The 24242-nt window shown below is 44.1% G+C and overlaps 1 protein-coding gene across 2 annotated transcripts in view; it reads right to left on the bottom strand.

Annotated features, from left to right (window-relative positions):
- LOC126281480 (uncharacterized) overlaps window positions 1-24242 on the bottom strand; it is a 182637-nt gene that overhangs the window by 130312 nt on the left and 28083 nt on the right. For both annotated transcript variants that reach the window (XM_049980477.1, XM_049980476.1), the window contains 2 exons: window positions 23782-23929; window positions 3353-3470 (listed from right to left, as the gene is read on the bottom strand). In XM_049980477.1, coding sequence (XP_049836434.1) covers window positions 3353-3470; window positions 23782-23907 — 244 coding nt within the window. In that variant the 5' untranslated portion in view covers window positions 23908-23929. The remainder of the gene's footprint in view (window positions 1-3352; window positions 3471-23781; window positions 23930-24242) is intronic.

Genomic DNA, 24242 nt, shown 5'->3' with positions numbered 1-24242 from the left:
CACGAGCGATGGGACACAGCATCTCCGAGGTGGCGGAGAAGTGGGGATTTTCCCGTACGACCATTTCACGAGTGTACCGTGAATATCAGGAGTCTGGCAAAACATCAAATCTTCGACATCGCTGCGGCCAGAAAAAGATCCTGCAAGAAGGGGACCAACGACGACTGAAGAGAATCATCCACGTGATGGGAGTGCAACCCTTCCCCAAATTGCTGCGGATTTCAATGCTGGGCCATCAGCAAGTGTCAGCGTACGAACCATTCAATGAAACATCACCGATATGGGCTTTTGGAGTCGGAGGTCTACTCGTGTATCCTTGATGACTGCGCAACACAAAAGCTTTACGCCTCACCTGGGCTCATCAACACCGGCATTGGACTGTTGATTATTGGAAACATGTTGTCTGGTCGGACAAGCCTCGTTTCAAATTGAATCTAGAGCATGGACATGTATGGGAATGGAGAGAACCTCATGAATCCATAGACCCTGCATGTCAGCAGGACTGTTCAAGCTGATGGAGGGTCTGGAATGGTGTGGGGCGTGTGCAGTTGGAGTGATATGAGGCCCCTGACATGTATAGATACGACTCTGAGAGTTGAAGTGTATGTAGGCATCCTGTCTGATTACCTGCATCCATTCATGTCCATTGTGCTTTCAGACTTGGGTAATTCTAGCAGGAAAGTGCGACACCCCACACGTCCAGAATTGCTACAGAATGGTTCCAAGGACACATTTCTGAGTTGAAACTCTTCCGCTGGGCACCAAACTACCAAACACGAACATTATTCAGCATATCTGGGATGCCTTGCAACGTGCTGTTCAGGAGAGGTGTCCACTCCTACCTACTCTTACGTATTTATGGACAGCCCTGCAGGATTCACGGTGTCAATTCCGTCCAGCACTACTTCAGACATTAGTCGAGTCAATGCCACATCGTGTTTCGGCACTTCTCCATGTTCGCGGGGGCCTTACACGATATTAGGCAGGTGTACCAGTTACTTTGGCTCCAGTGTATTTCCGTTGTTTGTGGGCTGCTGAGCTAGCATCTCGAGACAGTTTTCAGAAAACGTATTCAAAAGTATTTCGTACGACTGTCTGTCTGTACCCTGCAATGAATCTATAGACATCCCAGTCTATACTAGATAGGTTGAAGTCGCCTACAACTGGTGTTGCATTATCTGGGTAATTCCGCGCTACTGACTCTCTTTGGTTGACTCTAGAACTATATCATCTGAATCGGGAAGCCGGTAAAAACATCCAACAATTAACTTAGTTTCACCTGAACCTCTTATAAGCGACCAGATTACTTCACTGTCGCGCTCGACTTCGACCTCAACAAAGACAGTGTTTTTGTCAACTGCAGTGAGCACTCCCCTTCCTATGGCCTCTAATATGTCTTCCCGATATACTTTCCATGACTCACTAATCTCAGAGCTTTCCACTTTGGGTTTCATTCAGCTATAAGTCCCGAGAATAATTTGAGCACGAGAACTTTCCTGGAGGGCAGTAAATTCGGGAACTTTATTACGAATACCTCGACGGTTTACTAATAAGATTTTTACAGTCGAAGTCTCGTTACTCTGAACGCCATATGATTCACCTTACTGGGTATCAACTGGTGAGTGTTTACTAGAGCACCTCAAACTACCGTCTACCCTAAAATACCCTCATATGCACTCCACAAGTACTCCGCTACCTGAGTAGCTGCTTCCTTTGCGTGGTGCACCCATGAACTATCAAGGCGAGTTCTACAACTCCCAACACGATAACACAGGTCCATAAGCCTGCAGCTAAGTCCATCACAGAGTAGGCGAAGCCTTTGGTTGAGACCCTCCACTCAGCTCCAAGCCAAAGGACTTTGATCAACTCTGGGAACAATGCTGCGAACTGCTAGTTCTGTTTGCACCCTGTGTGAGGCCAACAGTCTTCACCACCTCCGCCAGCCAAGTATATGAACCGAGGGTGGCCTTGGAACACATGCGATAGGTGTCGTTGGTGCCGACGTGAGCCATAACTTGCAGACGGATGCACCCTGCATGCTCGATAGCCTCTCTGATGAGCCTCCCCCCCCCCCCCCCCTAGCAGACATGTCGAGTGAACTTTGGCTTTCTTTCCATCACTGAACGCTATCTGCCTAATGAGCTCCATAACGCGACTAACGTTGGAGCTCCCGATAACTAGTAAACCTCTCTCCTGTGTGCATGCTCAGACCCTGCTGAAGGAACGGCCACCTGTCCACTCTCAGGGAGTGAATAAGCGAGGCCAGGCTCCACATCAGCCCTCTGTTTCGAGCGACACGAACGCTTTACCACCCCCACTCACCCTGCTGTGAGGGCAGATCCACGGCATCAGGTGTACAAGGAGGTGCCTCAGAAGCAGAGCCCATGAGCAAAACAAGCGACAGCTGAGGTGACCCATGTGATGCACCAGAATCTCCACGATTGCTTCATCCTGAGCGTGACTGACGGTAGCCAAAGCGCATACAGCCATTATTGAACTGCAGCCAGCTCCTCCTACATCCACACACAGCATGCGCACATCCTAACCATTCTAGGAAGACTAACTGAAGAAGTAAACTACAAGAGCAAACACAATCCGAGATATGCATCTTGCTATCCTCCTAATGTGTCACCAATGGGCGCTGATGCGTTAATGAGTTATGTAGCTGGCTGTTGAGTGAGCAACCACTGCGCTATAGACTGAATAAATTTACGCTTGCAAAACAGTGAGCCTCTTAGATAGACAAACAAGCACGCAATTTAATGAATATCCTACGAGGAAAACACTGTAGAAGATAAAGACTTAACTTGACGCTCTGTATATGTATATCAGCTGAGAGCTGCGGCCTGACTAACTGGCTTCCTAAACGAACGGTCTCCCTGGCCTTGGTTTCGCTGTCATTGTTCCTTCGCGTTTCCACTTCACAAACACATCGCAAACAGACGGCTTGGAAGGACTGAGATGTCCCTGATGGATTTGTTACTCAAGTAACAGCCAATGACAGGCACTGTAGTATACGTTCCAAGTCACTGAGCTCTCTTGACGGACCTATTCTGCTGTTACTGCCTCTATAATGACAAGGCAATACTCGCTGCCTCCTTTTATATTGAAGGGTCGGCGTCTCGCGACATCTAATGGTAAATTCCGCATTACATAGGGGTATACGCACAACAAATGCGTAGCCAATAGCAGCTGAAATACAGAGCGCATGCGCAGGTCACCAACAACAGCATTGCAGCGGCCTTATTAGAAAAACGCTACTGATTTAAAGAAACAACCTACTGTGCAACACCTCGCAGACTAGGACAGTGGCTGAAGTCTAAGGTCCGTAACCGAGAGATAAGGTACTTACTCAGGTAGGTGAAACAGTATTCGCAGCAGTTGCAGACGTCAGGATAGGGCATGAAGATGCCGGAACCGTTGCGGCACTCGTCGGCGACTTTGGGACATTCCGTCTCACTCAGCTGTTCCTGTTCAGATGGTAAAAATAAACCTTATCAAACACGAATACGGCACGCTTCATGTTTAAATGGTAAAGATATCACTACTTTATAGCTGTCCAAGTTACACTGTTCCAAATTATTTTGTAACAGTAGCATCATAAATTCGTATACCTATTATCTACTCATAATTTCTGTAAAACTAAATCAAAGTTAATAAGGACGACATTTAAATTTTTTCGAAACCTGAAATTATGTCATTACTCACGCCATGATAGTTTCAAGCGTAAAACATCATTAACAGCAAATAGCAAATTAGTGCACATTACGTGTTATCCGACAAAACGTACTGAATACTCAGGTAAGGTGCCAGCACTGTCGTGTTTACTCCTTATAAACTGGGTGAGGGGAGGTGGTAACAGAGTGCACTCTAGTATTCTTGCACTGGGACGCCATAACACGACACACGTGTATTCTATCGGCCAGTGCACTTCGTAGCACATCAGCTGAACACTAACAAACACTTCTGTTTAACAATGTGTAACACTGCAACCGGTTTTACGTAGCTTGCGCAATCAAATACCAAATTTGGTTTATTACGTACAATGGCCGAACAGAGCACGTAGTCCTGTCACGAAAAATCCAAGTATAAAACTTCCGTCTGCTACGACTATACCATAACCTCTAAGCTGGATGCAGTTCGTATAATGAAACTATTTTTATTCAAGCAATTATGGTATAAAGCAGCAGAGCAGTGTTACCCTCTGAGAGGAATTTTGTTATGTTGACCGTGTTGTACCTAACGGAGGTGGCTTATCGGAAGTGAAAGTCAAAATTACGTAAATATTCAAACAGTAACTAACAATAATTTACTTATCTACACTGTTCAAAGAATAAAGAAAACGGTCGCCATCCTAATTAGGCATGAGAATGATTGAGATTCTTTTTTAAGAAAGTAGGTATGAGTAACTTTAACGGACTAACACAACCTGTATTTTGCCACACTCGAGTGCAATGAACTCTGACTCCTGCATATGTTAACGTAAAGTTTGGAGTTTACGACTAGAGCAGAACAAACTATTTGCATAAATATAACAGACAACAAAACACACTATTACCTTGAGGAATTTGTCAAACAGAATGGTCTCAATAACGTTACTATAATATTCACTGTGGAACCGTAAATTGGACATAGGTTTAATAATAATTGTACAGAATTTCTCTTGAATAGCAAGAGTAATTGGAACTTGCTATAATTAAGTAACTTTGTGCATTTGAACTTCTTTCAGTGGAGGGGGCCCTTAATTTTGACCACTTTAGCAGAGCCAACTGAACACACTTTCAATACACTAGAGAAACAAGTACGTAGCAAGCATGAACATATAACTCTACATTTCTGAAGTTTTCCTGCATTTAAACACAAATTTGAGAGATTTGTAAGATCCTTTCAACAAACAATATTAATTTTAGCACATTCTAATGCTATATTAATTTCAATATGCCTTAAATAAAGGACACTCGGTAAACACTTTAGCGTGGGTGGGACCCTGAGTGGATATGTGACTAAGGATAAATCGCAGTAGGTACAAGAGTTAACTCAAATTTTACCTTATATTTGGGTACACTATAACATCCTATGAGCTGATCCTTCACTGTACATTACTATAGTGTTCCATTACAGTGATTGCGTATGTGATGGCGATTGCATGTTGGTAGGTGGATTTGCAGGTAGAATTGCTGGACTCTGTCATTTCTTGGTGGCGATGATAGATACCAATCCCTGAATAGTTCCAGCTCTTTATCCATCCATCCGAGGCATTGGAAAGCGTCCTCAGGAAAAGCCTCTCTCGAAACCAACACAATACACAACATTTACATGAGCAGTTGATAGTTTGGTAGCTCGTCCCCGACTGACTCTTAATCCACCCATTCTACCTATTCCAAACCCAATTTGCGCGCGCTACTAAGTTCCGTTCCCGAGGGGAACCACACCACCTTTTACATACAAAATAACTAAGAACCCTATGTGAAGGTCAGCAATTTACATAACAGCAAACAAACATTTTAAATAAAACAGAAAATTTGCATATATCGACATTTCTACAAAAAATTCTTTAAACAAAATTACAATTATATACATTAAGTTTTGTTCCCTCCAAATGAGGCAAAGAATTCAAATGATAGGTACACTACATTGCAAAGAATCAAACCATGACATCAAAGTTTCTTACACAGAAAAGAGTAATCACTCTCATGGTATAGATTCAATCCAACAACATTTACAGAAACTCAACGATACAACACTAAACAAAACAAAATGCAAAATAAATCAGTACAGGATTAGAGCTATGGTGTTAAAAACGTTTATTCATAGTGTAACGTATATGAATCCACATATTTTCTGAAAAAAACACTGACCCCTTTAATTGTGACTGCTGTGTCTACCAAAGGCACGAGACACAACCATGCACAAAGGCCAGCCTCCATAGAGGCGCAATATAGTTGTTGTTGGACACTATAGAGAGCCAACACAACACGGGCTATGTTATGCCTATGCGACATGCCACTCAGACAGTTCCCAAATGGTCATCAATCCGGCAAACGCGTATATAAGCAGACACATAGCTCCACTCACTTAAAAGATGAAGGCCTCAGATATGGACAACCAATTTGGCTTGTGGCAGCCTCGGACAGCAGCACAGCTACTGCAGACGACGCAGTAAATGGGCCGACATTACTCCGCGCGCGACCCCACGCAAAAGTACCGTTAGGCCAAAGCACGGCAACGATGCGGTGTCGACGGGCTCGCAGGACACAAAGACACACCAGTGCGAGCTAGCCGCTGTTACACGACAGACGTCTGCATCGTTCTGCGATCCCGCCAGCCGCGGTCCACGTGCGTCGAGCACAATGCGCGGTGGCCACCGTCGAGTACACAAAGCGAGCTGCCGCCACTCGTTCACTACGTTTCTCGCGCCTGCGAATTACACAGCATCCGTGAGACGACAGAACATTCGTACGCTCAGCCGCACAATCGTCCGTTATCTTCCGTGGCACGAGTCTGCACTGTGTGCTCGAGCACTGAGGAGTGTATACCCTCCGGGATTAGTGGGCGAGCCATTCACCCCTGTCACGTGACCGCCCACGTGGACATTTCCAGTGTAATCATTATAACTTTTTGGCGTATGTATGTTGCTTTTGTTGTAGTCTTCAGTCCAGAGACTGGTTTGATGCAGCTCTCCATGCTACTCTATCTTGTGAAAGCTTCTTCATCTCCCAGTACCTACTGCGGCCTACATCCTTCTGAATCTGCTTAGTGTATTCATCTCTTGGTCCCCCTCTACGATTTTTACCCTCCACGGTGCCCTCCAATGCTAAATTTGTGATCCCTTGATGCCCCAGAACATGTCCTACTAACTGGTCCCTTCTTCTTGTCAAGTTGTGCCACAAACTCCTCTTCTCCCCAATCCTATTCAATACCTCCTCATTAGTTATGTGATCTACCCATCTAATCTTCAGCATTCTTCTGTAGCACCACATTTCGAAAGTTTCTATTCTCTTCTTGTCTAAACTATTTATCGTCCATGATTCACTTCCATACTTGGCTACACTCCACACAAATACTTTCAGAAAAGACTTCCTGACACTTAAATCTATACTCGATGTTAACAAACTTCTCTTCTTCAGAAACGCTGTCTATGTATATTGCTGTGAATAAATGTATTGTACACAACCACATGTATTTAATTTCCGTCACCCGTGCCTGCAGCTTGTACCTAACGTGTGGGCGTGGCAGTAAGACTGCCTGCAATACGACAGTTTTGAAAGCAGCAAAGAACCACGAATTGCTCGCTTCAGGCCCATATTCGGCAAGTCGCTTGTGTACCACCTAAAATGAGAAACTGTGATATATGGAATCAACACTGCTTCATTTTTGAGAAAAACACTGCTATATTGGATATCAACGCAAAAGGAAGCGGCAACCCCTCGACCATCTTGGACAAGTGTGTTGTCTGCATTGCCCCTGCACATCTCAGCATTGTGAGCTCTCCACGGCGCAGTCACGACCGGACACCAGGCGGCAGTACCAGCGCTGGCAGCGGCCGCCACTTCCGAGTCACCTACTAGCGTCCACACAACACTCGACGAGAAAACAGTATCATGAGTATTCTACCACTGGCATCTATGAAGGGTGGTACGTGGACTTGACGAGCCAGTTCTTCTGGCTTTGGGAGTCTCTCCTGGCCTCTGGGTGGGTACTACTTACCTCATTGTCTCAACGACATTACACTTAAATCAATACCATTAGCTGCTGATGGGTGTTGATATACATCAACAGGGACAGATGAAAATGTGTGCCCCGATCGGGACTCGAACCTGGGATATCCTGCTTACATGGCAGACGCTCTATCCATCTGAGCCAGCGCAGGCACAGAGCGTAGAACGGCTGCAGGGATTTATGGCCAGCACGCTCCCCATGAAACCCACATTCCCAACGTATAGTCCACACACTACATTCGGAGTGCCCCTGCCATTATGCCCATTACTCATGGCAGACAATCCAACGAGTCCCGTACGAGTTCCGGCAGATCGTATGCATCTGCACTGAAGAAGGTCATCAGCCGGTTAGCCTTCCGAAAGAACCGATTTCATCTGCATATCATTTAAGGCTAACTTCCTCAGTGTGGATGCACACGATTTGCCTGAACTCTTACGGGACTCGGTGAATTGTCTGCCATGAGTAATGGGGATAATGGCAGGGGCATCACGAATGTAGTGTGTGGACTATACGTTGGGAATGTGCTGGCGATAAATCCCTGCAGTCGCACTATCCTCTGTGCGTGCGGTGGCTCAGATGGATAGAGCGTCAGCCATATAAGCAGGTGATCCCGGGTTCGAGTCCCGGTCAGGGCACACATTTTCATCTGTCCCTGTTGATGTATATCAACGCCCGTCAGCAGCTAATGGTATTGATTTAATTATAATTTCATTCTAGAGAGAACAGATGCCATCTTCATATCATTGTCTCAGGACGCTCTCAAAGCCCATCATTGGGACTGACGCTGCTGTTCTCAGCTTTTATGATTGCTTCCTCTGGAGACTTCGAATGTGTTAAGGATACACTTTTCTGTACCTGTGTTGTATCTAATCAGGACGGCTTCTTGGGTCTTGGATTATTTCCATGCAAGTGTATTTTCCCACGAAGCACCCTAGTGGTATTTCTACACACTAGAAACAGTCAGAATACTTTAGATAGCAGATCTATCAACCCTTTGTACCAGTACCTAATGAGATGCTGCATTTAGTGCTTTTTGTTCTTACCATCCAAGCAAACGCATTTCGTTGTCAATAAACTAGTTACAACTTGATCACTGTTTATCCAGTGTCCCCTTGAGAGACCCTAAAGTTCGCAACGCACAATCGACTAAAAATCGTGGGATGATAGATAATTTTACATCATCATTTGTGGGGTCCACAAGCGCATATTTTCACAGAAATCGAGGAAAGAAAGTTATTCGACTGCCGATTATGTAACTGTAAGGTAAAAACTGTTGAACGAAAGCGCTGCTGGCATAGCGACCAAGGCATCTGGCTGAAAACCAGAAAGATGTTAGATTTCAAATGCTTTCTGCAGGTTTTTTTTCAAATGTATTTTTGCCATTTCGACATTAGTAAGAATGGGAGGATTAATAAGGTAAGCAAGTCAATAACGAATAATAACGAGATAGTTTCATAAATTTCTCAAACGAATTATCATGGTAAAGAAGTATAAATTAAATTCTGGTCTCTTTACAATGGTTCTTTCATTCTCTCTATTACTTGTCCTCAGTTTATTTGGAACAAATAGATGTGTGGTACTGCTCATGTAAACATTCAAAGCAAATATGCTCATGGCACCAAGTACATCTAATGAAGGCAATCTTGGGGCAATTACATGGTTCTTTCCGAAGGTTCGGCAGAAAACAGCTTCGTTTACAGAATGGTTCAAATGGCTCTAAGCAATATCGGACTTAACATCTGAGGTCATCAGTCCCCTAGACTTAGAACTACTTAAACCTAACCAACCTAAGGACATCACACACGTCGATGCCTGAGGTAGGATTCAAAGCTTGGTTTACATTCCAAAATATTTCTGTTTTGGGAATTAATTTTGACACATACCACGGTGCTGAAAACTGATCATAAATTATGTTGCGGGTCGTTACTGAATCTGTGCAGTTGTGTAATTGCCGCTGGGTTTCCAGAATCAAATTGCAATACTGAAGCCTCGAAATAAAGTTTTTGACTTGTCAATAAAAACAAACATGACATAGTTGGCACACAAGTGTGCAGCTTGGCTGTATTACTTTCAACATGCAAGTCGATTGACTCTCATCGCCTATAAACATGAGATCACATGATGTTAGGCTATCTAGACACAATGATGTGACCACCTGTTATAAGCCTTAATAACCGCCTCTTGCAAGGCGCACCACTGCATGAAGTCCAGGAAGAGAGCCAGTGAGGTTCCGAGAGGGATGTGGAGACCTGCGAACTTCAGTACCGCAGCCAGCGGTGTTATGTTTCTCGGCTGAGGATCCACTGCACGAACAGCCCAGTCCCACATATTCTAGATTGGGTTTAAATCCAGAGAATTTGGTGGTCAGGAGAAAGCTTATACTGTTGCTCTCTGAACCACCCACATACACTGCAACCTGTGTGAAATTATTCGTATTTTCTTTGTAAATGGAATTGTAGTGAGGAAAAACAAACCGGATGGAAGAGAGCATATTGTCCCTGTTGTAACTGTGACACCAGAATGTTTATGGGGTTGACGTGACGGAAAGAGCGGCGAGACCCATAGAGCAACCTGTGAATGACAATACAAACGGGAGAGGATGGACACAACTGACAAAGGACCAAATGAACAACAATAAGATCGAAACAACAGAACCACAAGGAAACCACATCCACTCATACACAAAACAAGAAAGTAAAGATGCTGTTTAAGGCAAGACGATAAGTCCAGAGACGCATGCAACATTAGACTGGCTGGCTGAGCTTTTTTTTCCTTCTTCTTTATTGTTATTTCATACTCCTGCCCCATATAGGCAGGGCAGGGCAGTCAGCGGCACAATCCGCCACTCTTCAGCTGAGTGACATGACAACTAAGACAGGAATACAATGGATAAGGCGATAAAAATGGGGATATAAAACAGAGTAAGAGGGAGATAATGGAGGTAAAAATACTCTGACATTGAGACGTTCATGGGGGACAATTAAAAAAGTTGACAGAAAGTTAAAAAACGCAGTTGGTGATTGTTAAAACACAAAGAAGACATTGAAGGCAAGCGCACAGGTTAAAAGTCGATCACAGTATTAAAAAAACACTCCAGAACAACACACTTAAAACCCACTTGGAGCATATACGATGAAGAATAAAACTGCCAGGTGGGACCTGCCAAGGGAGAGGCGGGAGAGGATGGAAAAGGAGGGGAGAGAAAGGGGCAGCAGGGGAACTGGCGGGATGAAAAGAGTGGAGGCGGCAGTGGGTACACTAAGATGCAGGAGACTGGTGGGGCAGGAGATGAAGAGGGAAGACAAGGCAGGCGGGAGTGCAGAGACACTGAAAGGGAACACAAGAGAGGGAGGGGGAGTAGGAGGGGAAAACCGCTCAGGAGAAGGGAGGGGGAGGAGAGGGAGCCCTGAGGAGGAGGCAGGAGGAAGATGGGTTTAGAGTTGGTAGGAAGGGGCTGGCTGAGCGAGGAGCAGGAGCGCCACTATTGGCCGCTGAACCATGTGTTCCACTGTGGCGCCCTCATACTAACCGTGGGCCAGGAGGCGCGCGGCGCCACGGCTTATGGTGCTATGGAGCAGAGACCTATAGGGGTCTTCGACCTCCATGCCGTCTGGCGCGGATTCAAATACCGCGGCGCGGAGTACGAGAGTCCCCAAGGATAGATGCATACTTGCGTTGATCCATTGTACCTTCCAGAAGAGCAAGATCACCCCGGGAATGCCAAAAATCGTTCCCTAGACCGTAACACTCCGTCCTTGTTTCCTTTCAGACGTCCCAAGGGTACAAGACTATGGCCATCTGTCTTTTGGAACATAAAACCTGATTCAGCTGAATACGTCACCTGTAGCCACTCGGTGGTCGTCCAGTTGCGGTACTGGCGGCAAATTCCGGCCTTTGTCCGATGAACAGCAATTAGCCTGGTTGCATGAACCAGGCGCCTGCTGCAGAGGCCTATACAAAGCTGAATAGTCGTTGAGAAGACACTGATGTAGCACCTTGATTCATCTGGGCGGTCAGTTGCTCAACAGTTGCACGTCTATTCACCTGTGGATATCTTGCGTGGTGCACCACACTTTCCTTGGTGGCAGTTTTGGATAGCGCCATTTTGGCATATATGACATACTTTAAACACAGCGGCATGTGCACAGGTTACAAACTTAGCTCTTTTGGAAATGTTTCCACACTGGGTCCGAAAACCAATCGTCATACCGGCTTGGACTTCAGGTAAATCGCTGCTTTTCTGCATTACGGCAGTGACACGCTATATACACCCGTACTGCTAGTGCTACCACCTGCAGTCTGTGAGGGGTTCCTGCACGTTAACGTCGAACGTAGGCACTGGTCACATCGCTGTGGCTGTACAGTGTAGTTAGTGCACCATAGGAATCCAGTATCAGACAAACCTTCTGATTAGCAGCTTACGGTTTTAAGACGGGAAAAATGCAAATGAAAAAAAACTGAAGAGTAACAAATGTTTATTCCCTAGACTTCTATGAAAATATGTGATTGTGGACCCCCTACACGATTTTCAACTATCCATCGACCTTATCAATCATGAGTCGACTGCGCTTCATAAAATTTATGGCCGATTTTCTCAAAAACAGGAGTGGGGTGGAGAGAGAGGGGAGTGTTGAGTCAAAATATCTTCGGTCTTTCATTGAAGACAGCATCAGGACCATTCCTACACTCGTCGACATGAAGAGCCTTGCTGGACATACTACAAGCAATGCAGGTCAGTACTGAAATAGTGCCGCACACTATATTCATACTAAAATTAATTACTATTATCTCCCTATTAATAAATTATTGCAAATTGTTGGTAATCTGTTGGTTTCTTGCCGGCCGGGGTGGCCGAGCGGTTCTAGGCGCTACAGTCTGGAAGCGCGCGACCGCTACTGTCGCAGGTTCGAATCCTGCCTCGGGCATGGATATGTTTGATGTCCTTAAGTTAGTTAGGTTTAAGTAGTTCTAAGTTCTAGGGGACTGATGACCTCAGAAGTTAAGTCCCATAGTGCTCAGAGCCATTTGAACCATTTTGTTGTTTTCTTGCCACATTTATATTGTATGCCAAGTATATTTTGTGAACACAACACTGATGTTTCACTTGTTAGTAAAAAGTCTGCGCAGTATACATTTTGCGAAGCTATGTCGTCTCCCATGCTCATGGTGAGTCGTTTATTCAAAAAATCTTCAAATGTGTGTGAAGTCTTATGGGACTTAACTGCTAAGGTCATCAGTCTCTAATCTTACACACTACTTAACTTAAATCATCATAAGGGCAAACACACACACCCATGCCCGAGGGAGGACTCGAACCTCTGCCGGGACCAGCCGCACAGTCCACGACTGCAGCGCCTTAGATCGCTCGGCTTATCCCGCGCGGCTGAGTCGTTTATTGTGGCACCTTTTAGAAGAATTCACACAAAAATCGTGTGTATGGTATCTGGGGAGTTAAGCGACCCGGTACAAGTCTTTTTGACGCCACATCGGTGGTCAACGCGTTGTTTATGGTGAAACGACGATGACGACAAAACCCACACACACACACATACAGTCCAGAGTGGGGAAAATCTTCGACCCGACCAAGAATCGAACCTGAGGCCCCATGATCGAGACTCAACAACGCCAACCATAAGAACACGACTCGCTGCCACATTTCCCAATTTTTGTCAATGTTTCCTGGCTGGACTTGAATGTTAGTCTCGTTCAGCAGAAACTGTGTGAAATTTTCGCAAACTTGGTACTTCTTTGTATTGTTCATTACGCCTAACTCCCGTGTACAGCGCCGTACTGAGATGGTAAGAGGTTAATTTAATTTTGCTTAGATGAGCTATCCCCCCCATGAACCATGGACCTTGCCGTTGGTGGGGAGGCTTGCGTGCCTCAGCGATACAGATGGCCGTACCGTAGGTGCAACCACAATGGAGGGGTATCTGTTGAGAGGCCAGACAAACGTGTGGTTCCTGAAGAGGGGCAGCAGCCTTTTCAGTAGTTGCAGGGGCAACAGTCTGGATGATTGACTGATCTGGCCTTGCAACATTAACCAAAACGGCCTTGCTGTGCTGGTACTGCGAACGGCTGAAAGCAAGGGGAAACTACAGCCGTAATTTTTCCCGAGGACATGCAGCTTTACTGTATGATTAAATGATGATGGCATCCTCTTGGGTAAAATATTCCGGAGGTAAAATAGTCCCCCATTCGGATCTCCGGGCGGGGACTACTCAGGAGGATGTCGTTATCAGGAGAAAGAAAACTGGCGTTCTACGGATCGGAGCGTGGAATGTCAGATCCCTTAATCGGGCAGGTAGGTTAGAAAATTTAAAAAGGGAAATGGATAGGTTAAAGTTAGATATAGTGGGAATTAGTGAAGTTCGGTGGCAGGAGGAACAAGACTTCTGGTCAGGTGACTACAGGGTTATAAACACAAAATCAAATAGGGGTAATGCAGGAGTAGGTTTAATAATGAATAGGAAAATAGGAATGCGGGTAAGCTACTACAAACAGCATAGTGAACGCATTATTGTGGCCAAGATAGATACGAAGCCCACACCTACTACAGTAGTACAAGTTTATATGCCAACTAGCTCTGCAGATGATGAAGAAATTGAAGAAATGTACGATGAAATAAAAGAAATTATTCAGATAGTGAAGGGAGACGAAAATTTAATAGTAATGGGTGACTGGAATTCGAGTGTAGGAAAAGGGAGAGAAGGAAACATAGTAGGTGTATATGGATTGGGGCTAAGAAATGAAAGAGGAAGCCGCCTAGTAGAATTTTGCACAGAGCACAGCTTAATCATAGCTAACACTTGGTTTAAGAATCATGAAAGAAGGTTGTATACGCGGAAGAACCCTGGAGATACTAAAAGGTATCAGATAGATTATATAATGGTAAGACAGAGATTTAGGAACCAGGTTTTAAGTTGTAAGACATTTCCAGGGGCAGATGTGGACTCTGACCACAATCTATTGGTTATGACCTGTAGATTAAAACTGAAGAAACTGCAAAAATGTGGGAAATTAAGGAGATGGGACCTGGATAAACTGAAAGAACCAGAGGTTGTACAGAGTTTCAGAGAGAGCATAAGGGAACAATTGACAGGAATAGGGGAAAGAAATACAGTAGAAGAAGAATGGGTAGCTCTGAGGGATGTAGTAGTGAAGGCAGCAGAGGATAAAGTAGGTACAAAGACGAGGGCTGCTAGAAATCCTTGGGTAACAGAAGAAATATTGAATTTAATTGATGAAAGGAGAAAATATAAAAATGCAGTAAATGAAGCAGGCAAAAAGGAATACAAACGTCTCAAAAATGAGATCGACAGGAAGTGCAAAATGGCTAAACAGGGATGGCTAGAGGACAAATGTAAGGATGTAGAAGTTTATCTCACTAGGGGTCAGATAGATACTGCCTACAGGAAAATTAAAGAGACCTTTGGAGAGAAGAGAACCACGTGTATGAATATCAAGAGCTCAGATGGCAACCCAGTTCTAAGCAAAGAAGGGAAGGCAGAAAGGTGGAAGGAGTATATAGAAGGTTTATACAAGGGTGATGTACTTGAGGACAATATTATGGAAATGGAAGAGGATGTAGATGAAGACGAAATGGGAGATATGATACTGCGTGAAGAGTTTGACAGAGCACTGAAAGACCTGAGTCGAAACAAGGCCCCCGGAGTAGACAACATTCCATTAGAACTACTGACGGCCTTGGGAGAGCCAGTCATGACAAAACTCTACCAGCTGGTGAGCAAGATGTATGAGACAGGCAAAATACCCTCAGACTTCAAGAAGAATATAATAATTCCAATCCCAAAGAAAGCAGGTGCTGACAGATGTGAAAATTACCGAACTATCAGTTTAATAAGCAACGGCTGCAAAATACTAACGCGAATTCTTTACAGACGAATGGAAAAACTGGTAGATGCAGACCTCGGGGAGGATCAGTTTGGATTCCGTCGAAATGTTGGAACACGTGAGGCAATACTGACCTTACGACTTATCTTAGAAGAAAGATTAAGAAAAGGCAAACCTACGTTTCTAGCATTTGTAGACTTAGAGAAAGCTTTTGACAATGTTGACTGGAATACTCTTTTTCAAATTCTAAAGGTGGCAGGGGTAAAATACAGGGAGCGAAAGGCTATTTATAATTTGTACAGAAACCAGATGGCAGTAATAAGAGTCGAGGGGCATGAAAGGGAAGCAGTGGTTGGGAAAGGAGTGAGACAGGGTTGTAGCCTCTCCCCGATGTTATTCAATCTGTATATTGAGCAAGCAGTAAAGGAAACAAAAGAAAAATTTGGAGTAGGTATTAAAATTCATGGAGACGAAGTAAAACCTTTGAGGTTCGCCGATGACATTGTAATTCTGTCAGAGACGGCAAAGGACTTGGAAGAGCAGTTGAACGGAATGGACAGTGTCTTGAAAGGAGGATATAAGATGAACATTAACAAAAGCAAAACGAGGATAATGGAATGTAGTCAAATTAAATCGGGTGATGCTGAGGGAATTAGATTAGGAAATGAGACACTTAAAGTAGTAAAGGAGTTTTGCTATTTAGGAAGTAAAATAACTGATGATGGTCGAAGTAGAGAGGATATAAAATGTAGACTGGCAATGGCAAGGAAAGCGTTTCTGAAGAAGAGAAATTTGTTAACATCGAATATAGATTTATGTATCAGGAAGTCGTTTCTGAAAGTATTTGTTTGGAGTGTAGCCATGTATGGAAGTGAAACATGGACGATAACTAGTTTGGACAAGAAGAGAATAGAAGCTTTCGAAATGTGGTGCTACAGAAGAATACTGAAGATAAGGTGGATAGATCACGTAACTAATGAGGAGGTATTGAATAGGATTGGGGAGAAGAGAAGTTTGTGGCACAACTTGACTAGAAGAAGGGATCGGTTGGTAGGACATGTTTTGAGGCATCAAGGGATCACAAATTTAGCATTGGAGGGCAGCGTGGAGGGTAAAAATCGTAGAGGGAGACCGAGAGATGAGTACACTAAGCAGATTCAGAAGGATGTAGGTTGCAGTAGGTACTGGGAGATGAAGCAGCTTGCACAGGATAGAGTAGCATGGAGAGCTGCATCAAACAAGTCTCAGGACTGAAGACAACAACAACAACAGATGAGCTATATGGATAAAAAATAACGCATACAAGAAATTAAACTTATCATTGTAGTAAATAAACAACCAATTGTGTAACTTTTTAAAACAATTGTAAGTAAAAGCTATGTTTTGTTACTACAGCCTTCAGGCGGCATATGTCGGTGTTTCTCTTTCATCATCTATGTCTTATTGTTTATGGCAGTTACTGAACATTTCGTTTAATATGATGTATTAGGTCTACAACTATGCTTCCGCCGTTTTTTCTCGAAGTTCGAGGCTCTATTGTGAAAAACTTTTAAAAATTTGCGATTCAAATTATTGGCCATCGCTGGCCACTACTTTCCTCCATCTTTCGGGCAGCATACGAATCCCGCGGTGAAAGAACAGGGCGTCGTTGAAGAGATCCATGAAACGATATAGTTGTGTACTTCTTTATATAACTGTAAGTGCTAGTCAGTCAGACCGTGTACCATCGATCGAAAGAGGAGGTACTCAGAGGGAGCAATGTCTGGAGAATAGGGAGCGTGGATAGGTGTTCACATTTCAACTTTCCTAAGTATGTTTTGATACGTTTCGCGACATGGGGTCGAGAGCTGTCATGCTGCAAAATCAGCTTTCCTGTCTATCGCTGTGCTGTTGCCGTTTGTCTTTCAGTGCACCCCTTCAAACGCATCAGTTGGTTTCCATAACGATCTTCTTCTTAACGACTGTTTCAGCAGCTTCTAAAACCTTCTCTCTTCCACCACCATGACGTCAAAATGACCGTTCTTGAAGTGTTGAAACAATTCTCTGCATGTTCTTTCACTAATAGGTGCCTCACCATAGGTTTACACAGTATTTTATGAGCCTCAGATTTCTTCATGTTAAAGCAGAAAATTAAAACTTCCTACAAATGCCGAGGATTGGGCTCGTAAGTTGACGTATGCAGTGGGGGATAACTTTATAATGTAATCACAAATCTACTAATATTTTGATGGCGTTATGTCTACAAATGGCTAAACTTACTGTACGACGCTTAGGACCTAGCATTTGGACTGCCGCTACCCGCTACTGCAATCTACTGCAAACCGGCAGAAGCCAAGCTGTAGACTTAATATACAAAAGAACAGATTTTTTGGCTCTTCATTAATTATTAATATCGCATTAATTTGAAACTGGAAGCAAAAGAAAAATAACTATAATGAAATGTTGTGAACACATTCCTTTCCAAGACTTTTTTTGGTATTATAATTTTTCCTAACTTTCAGCGAAGCAAACTCACTGATTATGTCAGTGAAGTCAGATTTAGTAGTTGTGTCGTACTCTCTCGATAACTCAGCTGAATTTGACAGTCTGCTTCATTACAGCTGTTTTTATTTTGATTTCAGTTGCTAATTAATGCGCTATTAATAATTAATGAAGAGCTTGATATGAGCACACTTTGTATTTTATCTTACGAGTACAGTCTTCTATAACCTTTAATTGCCGAAATGTTATTAATATACTCGACCTTGAGTAGTTTTTTTTAACATATTTAACAAGCTGATTGCTGCACGCTTAAGCCGTTGGCACACGGGACGAGACAGCTATCGTTGAAGTGAATGCAGATGGAATACCCAACGTCATGAGAGGGAGCGCCGTTGGCACATGGGAGATCTGGTTAACGTGATTTTGCGCTTTTGGCGCTCTACAGCGGCAGTTGACGGTTTTATTTGGCTCGCATAAAAATACAGCTTGTTCACGAAAATGGAAGCGCTTATAATTCCTATAAAACGCACGTTTTCTTCTTTGTCCATATGCTAGTCATGTTTTTCTGTTTGTGATATACATTAATAAAAACTTCAGAATCCGTGAAAATGTAATAAGTAAAAAGGGAAGATACATGTCCGGCAGGTGAGGACATCTGCTTATAAAAGTCATCGAATCGAAGAAGCTCTTATCTGTACATAACATCAGTATAATAGTAATAATTTGTATTAGTTTCGTAAGAAAGTTCCACAACCTTATGGGAAACGCGAAGCGAGGAAAAAATAGATACAACAGGACTCGTTCCCTATATACATACCTAACTTCAGTCCCATATCATGGTGTTTCTATTCAGTAGACTACGCTGTGGCTTCATATCATCTCACTTTGTATTCTATCGTACGAATATAGTCTTCTATAGTCTTTAACTGCCGAAATATTATTAACATACATTTAATTATAAGAAATCTTAACAGGAACTACACGTTTTTATGAATCTTCAAGGTGCCGTTGCACACGAGTTTTAACACCACAATAACTAAATACGAAAATTCTTTAACCATCAATATCAAGTTTTCCGTAGTTTTATTACAACAAATCCTACCAATTGCGATTTGTTTAAGAGACTTTCAATGCGCTAGTGCTTAGAAGCAGCATATACAAGGGCTATTCGGAAAGTAAGTCCCGATAGTCACGAAATGGAAACTACTGTGAAAGTCCGATGAACCTTTGCGCAGCTGTGTTGGGCAGTGTCTCTAGAACGTCCATCGATCGCGTCACATCGCTCTTTTCAGTTCTGAGTGCACGGTGAACACGTAAAATGCCTAGAAAACAGTCTCTCCCTTCAAGGACGAGAGTCTGGTGAGAAATTTCGCTTGGACCTATGCAACCCACATGACATAACTGTCATGCTTTTCCTTCTTCATGACAATTCTCAGTGGCATTCTACAGGGGAATGAAGATGCTTCTGCAGCGTTATCGACGAAAAGTGTTTGATCAGCCCGTAATTGGCTCTCTCTGAGTTTCATCTCTGCTCACATCAACCGCTGGCTGTGAAGACAACATTTTGGCACGGAGAACGAGCTGCAAACCAGCGCAATGAATCAGCGCGAAGCACTGGCGGCAGCCATCTATGACGTGGGTACTGGATAGCTGGCGCAACGCTACCAGAATGTCTAAGTCGGAGTGGCGACTATGTAGATACACGATGTGATAAAAAGTATCAGGACACCCCCAAAAACATACGTTTTTCATATTAGGTGCATTGTGCAGCCGCCTACTGCAAGGTACTCCATATCAGTGACCTCAGTAGTCATTAGACATGGTGAGAGAGCAGAATCGGGTGCTCAGCGAAACTCATGGACTTCGAACGTGGTCAGGTGATTGGGTGTCGCTTGAGTCATACGTCTTTACGCAAGAGTTCCACATTCCTAAATATCCCTAGGTCCACTGTTTCCGATATGATAGTCAAGTGGAAACGTGAAAGGACACGTACAGCACAGAAGCATACAGGCTGACCTCGTCTGTTGACTGAGACACCGCCGACAGTTGAAGAGGGTCGTAACGTGTAATAGGCAGACATGTATCCAGACCATCGCACAAGAATTCTAAACTGCACCATGATCCACTGCAAGTACTATGGCAGTTAGGCAGGAGGTGAGAAAACTTGGATTTCATGGTCGAGCGGCTGCTCATAAGCCAAACAACACGTCTAAATGCTAACCGACGCCTCGCTTGATGTAATGAGTGTACACATTGGACGATTGATCAGTGGAAGAACGTTGTGTGGAGTGAAGAATCACGGTACACAATGTGGCGATCCGATGGCAGGATACATGTTTGGCGAATGTCCGGCGAACGTCATCGGCCAGCATGTGTAGTGCTAACAGTAGAATTCGGTGGCGGTGGTTTAATGATGTGGTCGTGTTTTTCATGGAGGGGGCTTGCACTCCTTGTTGTTTCGCGTGACACTATCACAGCGCAGGCATATACTGATGTTTTAAGCACCTTCTTGCTTCCCACTGTTGAAGAGCAATTCGGGGATGGCGACTGCATCTTTCAACACGATCAAGCATCTGTTCATAATGCACGGCCTGTTGCGGAGTGGTTACACGACAGTACCATTCCTGTAATGGACTTGTCTGCACAAAGACCTGACCTGAATCCTATAGAACACCTCTGGAATGTTTTGAAACGCTGACTTCGTGCCAGGCCTCACCGACCGACATCGATACCTCTCCTCAGTGCAGAAATCCGTGAAGAATGGACTGCCATTCCCCAAGAAACCTTCCAGCACCTGACTGAACGTATGCCTGCGAGAGTGGAAGATGTCACCAAGTCTAAGTGCGTGCCAACACCATATTAAATTCCAGCATTACCGATGGAGGGCGCCAGGAACTTGTAAGTCATTTTCAGCCAGGTGTCCGGATACTTCTGATCACATAGTGTAAGCAGCTCGAAGTTGTTGCTAACTGTTGCAAGTAAAACAATTTTGATTTTCGTTGTGGTTTACATTTCGCGGCCATAGGAAGTTGCTATCCGAATAGCGGTCTCAATCATGGCTGCAGGGTACAACATAAAACCCAGCGAATATGGCCTCCTACCGAACAAAACTACAATATGGCATCTTGAGTTCTGCGGGCCTCAAGCTTCCTGCTTGTGACGTAGGGAGCGTTCTTGGTTTTATTTTACGTGACACTTGCCCGAAATATATTAGAACTTGTTTTGTGTTTCACATGACGAAATGGCTTCTTAACGCGAAATAGCAAGAGGTGACTTCACAAAGCCGTAGAGGGCCGCGTCAACGTTAACTAACTCGTCCCCTGTGACGACAGCTTTAGTGATGGATGTTTCATAGCCAGGCCAGGCCAGGATAGGCACAAGCGTTTGGCGCGAGGCTCTACTGTTGCCTCTGGAGACTCCACGGCGTCAGGCGTGTGGTTCGGGCTGCCACACACGTCAGTCAGAGTGTCAATTTTTTGAAACTGCACTGACGAGTTACTGCAGTCACTGGACTCATCATAAACATTCTAAAAGCTATTTTCATGCTTGACTAAGAACCACGTAGCTATATTTTGAATAAAAGCCTCTTTCAAAATGGGAAGTTGTTTCAATGCTCATCAGCTCTTCCGACTCGAATTTCGTAGATTAGCTCAGCTATATGAATATTTCTTTTATGTTCAAATGGTTCAAATGGCTCTGAGCACTATGGGACTGAACATCTATGGTCATCAGTCCCCTAGAACTTTGAACTACTTAAACCTAACTAACCTAAGGACATCACACAACACCCAGTCATCACGAGGCAGAGAAAATCCCTGACCCCGCCGGGAATCGAACCCGGGCGCGGGAAGCGAGAACGCTACCGCACGACCACAAGCTGTGGACTCTTTTGTGTTCGGTACAGAAATCTGCTGCATGATTTTCAAAATAAGATATAGTGCTTTCATTTGAGGCATTCCCAACGGAAAAGCAAAGAGAGATGACATGTTTTATGTATGAGATCTAATTCCCATTTCATTTTTATTCTATCAGATACACTCTCCAGTCACATTAATACCACCTGGAAAAAGCTTGAATAACCACCTTTTGCAGCGCAGACCCCTGCGAGGCGTCCACGAAGAGAGTCAGTGAGGTTCTGGAATGTACTGATTGAATCTGGAGCCCTGCCGACTCCAGTGCTGTGGCCAGCCAAGTTCCTCGGTGGGGAGTCCATGGCAGGAACAACCCAATCGAGGTGGTCGCACGATGCTCGATTGGAGCTTAATCTGGGTAGTTCGGCAGCCAGGGGGAGTACGGTAAACCAATTCTGGTGCTCTTCGAACCACGCACGTACGCTACAAGCTGTGTAACACATTGCATTGTCCTGTTGGTAGATGCTACTGTACCGAGCAAAAGAGAAACACCATGTAGCGGTGGACATGGTCCACAAGAATAGATACATACTTGTGTTGATATATTGTGCCTTCCAGAACGACAAGATCACTCATGGCTAGGCACGAAAACTATCTGCTTCAATTTCACTACAGGGTAAACTACTTCTGACAGCAATAAATACTCCACCACCAACTGTATATAATCTATCCTTTCTGAACACTGTTAGGTCGTTTGAAGAAATTTTGGCTGAACTTATTTCCGGCTTTAGCCAGCTTTCCGTACCTCTAACTATTTGAGCTTCAGTGCTTTCAGTTAAGGCTTGGAGCTCCGGTTCTTTCCCAACACCCCTACGACAATTTACAACTACAATACCCATCGTTTCTACAACTACTTTATTGTGTTTTGCCTACCCCTTACAGACGGACCCCCTTTCTGTGGTTTCCTGAGACCCTCTAAACTAAAACCTGTTCATTAAGTGGTATAAGGCAGCTAGTAGACGTTTTGCTTCATTCACTACGTCTGTTACATGTAGTTTGTGCAAGTGAACTCCAAGATATTTGACGGATTCAGTCCAAGAAAGGGTTTACCTGAATAGCACCGTTTGTAAATCCCGCATTTTTCTTGTATAAAAGGTTCCTTGAGTTTTCCCCGCATTTATTTTGATTAGCAATACTGTAGACAATTTTTCAAGCAGTCGTAGAGCCCGTTGCAGTATGTTGTGAGTGTTCTTTACGTTGTGGTTTATGTAATATATCTCTGAATCCTCAGCGACGCAGCTATATTAACTGGCTGCGAATCTAGTATATCACATAAATTTCTGTTAAACAGTGCCGACCCCAAAAGGGAACCTTGTCGTACTCCTTTGCTTACATAGAAAATATGAATTAATTATGACTTAATGAAAACAAATTAGGAGGAGGAGGAGATTAGTGATTAACTTCCTGTCGACAACGAGATCATTAGAGACGAAGCACAAGCTCGGATTAGGGAAGGATGGGGAAGGAAACTGGCTTCGCTCTATCAAACGAACCATCCCGGCATTTGCATGAAGCGATTTAGGAAAATCACGGAAAACCTAAATCAGGATGGCTGGACGCGGGTTTGAACTGTCGTCCTCCCGAATGCGAGTCCAGTATGTTAACTAATTAGAGGTGGGTGGAAAATGCAACTAGGCGAACTGATGGTAGGTGGATCAACGAAGCTCTTTACTAGAGTCAACGGCGATACAATGGAAGGTAAAGGATGACACTAGAAAACACGCATGAGATACACGGATACATAGAGCTGGTAGTTGTAACGTGTGAGAAAGCTTGGTTGAGACTTTTATCCAGTAGTGAATAACAGTTTGCTTACCTCACAGATCTGTTGAGTGCAGGTTACGTCGACGGAGATGGCGCCCTCTGCCCAACTGAACGTCATTAATACCATTAATGTCACCAGCATGGCGGCAGTTTGCGACCAACCCCGCCGAGGCTTCATCTTCTCGTTGGTCGCCGTCTGCCTGCACATAAAGCAAAGCCTGTATGAGCAAGACGCTCTCGCCGTAATCGCAGAGAAAAGGTGTGGCTTAATCTGGTTCATCATGCTCTTCTACACGTTAAGTTAGATTACGCTCAATGTTTTCATGTTTGTGTGAAACATGTGTAACTTGTATTTTCCCTTCAAAACTCTGCGGAGACTTATGGCGAAACCAGTAACATGTTCTTTTCGGACATTAAAAAGATACAAGAATAACAATAAGATATTGCTGTCAACGTTTGTTACTTAAGCCAAACTCTATTAACACCCATACTGTGCTGTTTTACTAGCTCCGT

The sequence above is a fragment of the Schistocerca gregaria genome, chromosome 7 (genome assembly GCF_023897955.1).
Source record: "Schistocerca gregaria isolate iqSchGreg1 chromosome 7, iqSchGreg1.2, whole genome shotgun sequence".
Lineage (NCBI taxonomy): Eukaryota > Metazoa > Arthropoda > Insecta > Orthoptera > Acrididae > Schistocerca > Schistocerca gregaria.
Note: the sequence above shows the minus strand (reverse complement) of the source record. Positions and strands in the feature narration are given on the sequence as shown.